The following is a 6,317-nucleotide window of genomic DNA, read 5'->3' as shown; positions in this document are numbered from 1 at the left end:
ACACACACACACACACACACACACACACACACACACACACACACACACACACACACACACAAAGTTTGAATATAAATGTATTGTGATATATAGTGCATATATGCTTTTTAAATCTTATTGTTTAAAAAACGATAAATAATTAATAACAACATCTATCTATTTTAACAATCACTTAACATTAAATTTCTAATACAATTTTTACTAAATATGATATAATAGATTATTCAAGAATATTGGAAATAATAAAAAAATTAATTGAATAAANATTATAAAATATTATTTAAATTATTATATTATAAATAATGAAAAAGAATAATAAAAAAAATAAAATTTAATCATTTTCAAATCTACGATTGAATTTAAATAATTGTATATTTATTATTGCTAAAAAATAATTATTAAAGCATGATTCTCGCGCCATGCTTGTTTGGGCGTGAACGATGATATATGCGTTTGACACATCTTCAATATAAATAATTCAAAATAAATATTTTTCCGTATACATTAAATATGATACTAGAAAAATTAAAATAAAAATAAAAAAATTCATTATGAATCGAATAAAATAATCTCATCTAATTGCATCACATAGAAGACGAAGACTATTATGCCGGCCGGCCGGCCGGCCGGCTTCACGACAGCTGGCTATCGAGACTAGGATTTTGTTTGTATTGTATACACGTTTTATCCGTGTCACGATTACCGAGACTTGCCAATGACACCGCGACGTCGACAGTGATGACGGTGTTAGCGATGGTATCGACATGATGGCGAATAGAACAAGGTGATAGACATTATTACAATCGCAATTGGCATGATTTGATAAGGAGGACAAGCACGCCTTTACCAATAAATTTGTGTCATCTTAGCTATTGAATTCGCGAAGAAAGCGCTATACCGTGTATTTAAAATCAGAAATGACGTGGCACGTCAAACTGAACTGCTCTATACACTATATAATGCTGACGTACACGCGAACGCGTATGTAACTCACATGAATTTTCAGAGTCGACACATGGCCGTGTGTGCATTTGCACATTCCGATTACTTCAAAATTTTCACGCTTAGTTTAAGTGGTTTAATCTATGAAAAACTTACCCGCACAAATTAGTTTCTTGTTCCTCGGTGGTTTCAACAATTTCTTCAAGAAGAATTCGATCCTCACTACCAAACACTGACATATCTCGTTAGTCCGCAGCACTGAGAATCCCGCCGCGCGATTCCACGTCCCAGCAACCGTCGTCGCGGCAGCGAAAAGACGACGGGCTTTTCTCGCACACTCCACAAAAACGACGCGCACACCTCACGCCTATGACGCGGATTCTCCGGAACTCGTTAATTAATTTTTTAAACCACGGTGGCACGCACCGAGATTCGTCCACGGAACAGCCACTCCGCGCGGCGCACACACAACGCCCGAACGCGTTTTGTAATGGCGATCTTTGGCGGGAAACAGCTGAGGGCCCCCACAGAGTACCACGAATCACTCCGCCACCGGCTTCAGGGCCGTCACCATTTATGGTCCATTCAGTGCCCCTTTCTCCCTTTTATAAATATGCGTCACTCTTTATTTATGCAAAATCTTTGCAAATTTTAAGTGCCGTCAAACACGTTCAATTTTTAATACAACTTATTTTTATCGTGTATGCACTCTAACATATCTTCAATTAATCGTATATATTTGTTCAATGGAATTAATATCAATACGTATATATAAATAAGAATATTAACAAAGTACTTAAATTTCACTATAAGATTTAAAATATGAATTGATAATATCCAATATTTCATAAAATAGTACTACATTTCAAATCAATCGTTCTATAAACTTCATCGCGATTTATAAGATAATTTTATACCGTATATGCCGACAAAACCATCACGTGACACATACTAAATATTATTATCCAGGATGCTTTATCGATGGAAATATCACTCACACACTGTAGTAGTGAAACTATATAAATGAAAATATAATTGAATGCGTAATAAGGTTCGTTGTCTTGATTTTCTATTCTGGTAAAACACAATAGTAACATTTGCAGGTACACAATTGCAGACGTGCACAAAGATTCACGGTATTAAACGCTCGAAAACCATTTTCAAGGCACTCGCGAAAAGTTTAATGGACGCGGTTAGGGTGAACTCTACATCGTACTCTGCCCTGGACAATGACTCTCTTTGGACCAATCCCACACCAGCTCATCTTTGGTTTCATATTGCGTTTCCACAGTTTTCTGCAGGTAGTTGTAAACAGGCTACCTACTGCTTTACAACAGATCACTCGTATATCTAGATGCTTCTTAGCGAGCTATTGTTAGAAATATTTAACGCGATAGAAGGGACTACTTTCATGTCGCGTAGGTTTACGCTAGAGGAATGGTGCGGCCGCGCGGGAAACATCTGCCAGCTGGCAGAGGCCCCGCCCATAGAATACGCCAGTCTCCCCCACTTCCCCCACTTCACGAGTAAACGCACATATACTACGTTAAGCCATCTGTACATCCATGACGCGCGCGCACACAACCTTTTATCCTGGTCCTTCATCAAGTTCTCTGCGCAATGTTACATGATACGAAAGTATAAAAATTCGTTGCTTCTTCATATATATATATATGATATAGGTATCCTAAGTGGATTGTCTTGTTTATTTTTACATAAATATATTTTAAGATGATTGATGAAAAATACATATGTAAAATAAAGTAATAAATAAAAAAATTTTATATTATATTTATTAGTAATATTTTTATCTCTTATGTAATTTTATCATTAAATTAATATTTATTTTTAGTTTTCATGCTTTAAAACGGCGAATCTAAATATCTAAATTTATATATTTCATTATGTTTATTAGATATATATTTTTTGATTAAATAATATTAAATTTTTAATTCATATTATGTGATATATATTTAAATAATTTTAATACATTTTATTTATGAATTGATTACTTTTTAAATGTATTTTTTAATAATAAGCAAAAAATAATAAATATAAAAAAATAAATATATAATAATATAAGTATAAAAATAATAAACTTTCAGAATATCATATTTAAATATTTCATGAATTTTATCTGCTTTGATTATTTACTGAAAATTAATAATTTTTAAAAGTGTTTAAATAGTTTAATTATTATAATTAATTCTTCATAATAGAATTCAAGTAAATTTTTGTTAAAATATTTTTTAAACAATTTTTTCAGAGAAATTTCATTAATTTTTCTTATTTAAATCAATAAGTTCTCAAAAATCGTGTAGCTACTGCCATCTAACGGCCAATTATTGCACATGCTAAAAATAACGGAACGACAACCGAAATATAAACACTCAGATTTAATATAAACAATGTACTTTCATCATTATTTGCAAATTTTTTTACAATATATGAAAAACATTTATTTTTAATCAATCTCTCTTTAATTGTATAAAAAAAATATAGGAGTCATGAACTTACAAATAAAAAGAGGAAATAAAGATATTCTCACTTTCATACCTATCGATAAATACTGTCGATTAAATTATATTTTTTTTATATTCTGATATAATGGCTAAAAATAATATTTAGAGACTGTATTCATAGTTATTATTTATATATAATATTCATTTATATTAATATTTTACATCATATAAAATAAAAATTGCATACAATTATAATTTAGAAAGAGATAACTATGAATACGCCTTAAATGTGTAAAATGAAAATAACAATTTTTTCGTTTCTTATTCTTATTTCGTTTCATTCATTAATCCGGAAAATGATTTTTTTTTAAACTTAAATTTTAAAAATATAAATCTTATTTTAATCTTAAATCTTTAATTGTTTTTAATGTGAATGGGGAATGACATGTATGCAAGTATGAAATCATGAAGCATTTTTACTAATATATTATGACAGCTATTTACTCAGTATTATTTGACTGAATAAAAAATATTTTTCAAAAAGAGAAGTGCACATTTAGACTTTTTTTCAATTTTATTTTAATTAATATGTAGTATTATTTAAATGCTCGATGTTTCGTGTAAAAAAATTGCATAAATACACGTATCATTTAATTTTCCATTATTAGTGCGTTTGTATCTTAAATTATCTAATTATTATAAAACAATTTTTAAGAAGAAAAATGTTTTTTTTTTAAATATTTTCATATTTTTAAATTAAACATTACTTTTCTCTGAAAAGATTAAAATTGTTATATTAGTTTTTATACTAATTTTATACTGGACGTTATTTTGTTTTCAAATAAAAAATGATTGATATAACACATAGAAATCTGTTATTTTTTGTTTTTTTAATTTTAATTGATATTGTTTTATTCTTTTGTACTCACAGTTATGTGTGATTAATATATTTTAAACAAAATCCAAACTTCGTATGTTTCTAATTGTAATACTATTTATAATGCCTCCCAATTTGTACACAATGATTTAAGAAAACATTATTTTTTCTTCAGCAGATATATCTATATAATATTCTCCGAATTAATAAATTTTTACATTGTTAATGTAAAATCGCTCATTATTATAACAAAAGAAAATACTTCGCTTTACTTCAATTCAAATTCTGGTATGATCATGACTATAAGATCTAGGTGATCATTTATATGTTTTGAATCTAATATTTTATCAATTAACTGCTAAGAAAATGTTTGGAACCAAATTAAATTGGTATCTCATGAGATTCCAAAATATTGAATAAATAAAGAGAGTAACCATGTTACTCTATCATACTAAAAATAGCATATAAGGAGCCTAAGGCAAATTAGTCTCAGACTTTGCTCGACTGGTTTGATTTACTGTAATGATTATAAAGCTACATATAGATACAATATCTGTTATACAAATGCATCAACCACTTTCTAACAATTATGCTTCTTTTATACTGTGGTTATCTCTTCATTCTTTTTCAGAAAAAGTAGCTAAACCTAATACTGTGCTAAATGCTATATTTACAAGATTGATTAGAAGTTGACCATCTTTTTATTTAATTATGTACATACGCGTGTGTGACTCTTGATTATAATAAAGAGTAAATCAACAAATTTATTAAAATACATAAAACTATTTTAATATTGCGAATTATATGATTAAGGCAAATATGATTGAAACTGTAATGAATTGATATTCAAGAAGTTATTTGTACTTTATGATTCATTTTACTATATTTTTATTTCCCACACTAATATATTTTTGTTGATTTACTCCTAAATTTTTGTTTTAAATTACATTCTTTAACTTTCGGTTTGTTTAAAAAAAATTCTTAAATATATTAGCATTTTTTTAAATGTGGTTCATGCATCTGCAATCAATTTAGTGCAACGTGAAAGCATGGATTTACAAATAACGGCATCGTGAAAAAATAAAAAATTGCTAGAATAATAAAATAACTTCTAATATGTAAATGCAACATGACAAATTTTTTCTTAATATTTCAGATAACAATTTACATAAATATAAATATGAATCTTCATTTTATTTTTCTATTATTTTTCTATTAGATTGTTAGAATATTAAGTTAGAAAGTCAAACTACATAAAATTATGAATTTATATAAATCTTTTCATTCTAGAATTCATCTGTTTAGTTGGATACATTGAAATAGCTATTGTATTTTATTTTAATAATTATTATTTTAATAGAAAGAAATAATATATTTAATATTACAATGTTTCTGCTATTTTAAGAAAATTTATCTATTTAATTTTTAGATAATCTTAAAAGAGAATGTAAATTTTTAAAAGAGAAAATGTTTTATAAAATATTAATTTTTTAATAAAATTATCTCTCTTTCTTTCTCTTAAATACATAAGTAAATATATTTTAAATTATTTATATAATTTCAAAACGAAATAATTAATTTTTTCTCTCTCTTTTTCTTAATGAATCTCTCTCTTTTTTAAATGAATCCTATTCTTCCCAAATTGATATTTATGAGAGAGCAAAATCTCTATTTTTAGCAATTTTGATACATATGTGTATATATATTTATTTATACATATACTTATATACAAGATATCTGGACAAAATAAGTAGAAAATTTAAGGGATAATTTTAGAAGCTTAAATAAATACAAACATTAATATGTAAAATTTTTTGAAGAAAACTTATTTTTCAAATTATAAATAATTTAATTTTGTACTAAAAAAAGCGCTAACTGAAATTGTTCTATTTTTTGTCATACTTTATTTTCATCTCTCTTTATCTAGTGCAAAATTAATTTGCTTATAATTTAAAAAATAAATTTTACCAATTTTGCATATCAACTTTTGCGTTCGTTTTAGTTTTTAAAATTATTCCTTAAATCTATATATTTCA

General features: G+C 26.9%; 1 protein-coding gene across 1 annotated transcript in view; it reads right to left on the bottom strand.

Annotated features, from left to right (window-relative positions):
* The window catches only part of LOC102674425, a 134,686-nt gene extending 132,218 nt beyond the window's left edge, over nucleotides 1-2,468 (bottom strand). The window contains exon 1 of the mRNA XM_031508046.1: nucleotides 1,099-2,468. Within this exon, the coding sequence (XP_031363906.1) occupies nucleotides 1,099-1,181 (83 nt within the window). The 5' untranslated portion in view covers nucleotides 1,182-2,468. The remainder of the gene's footprint in view (nucleotides 1-1,098) is intronic.
* Nucleotides 2,469-6,317: the final 3,849 nt, after the last annotated feature.

Source organism: Apis dorsata, unplaced genomic scaffold (genome assembly GCF_000469605.1).
Source record: "Apis dorsata unplaced genomic scaffold, Apis dorsata 1.3 scaffold_74, whole genome shotgun sequence".
NCBI classification, from domain to species: Eukaryota; Metazoa; Arthropoda; class Insecta; order Hymenoptera; family Apidae; genus Apis; species Apis dorsata.
The sequence above is the reverse complement of the archived record's forward strand: the minus strand, read 5'-3'. Positions and strand labels throughout refer to the sequence as shown.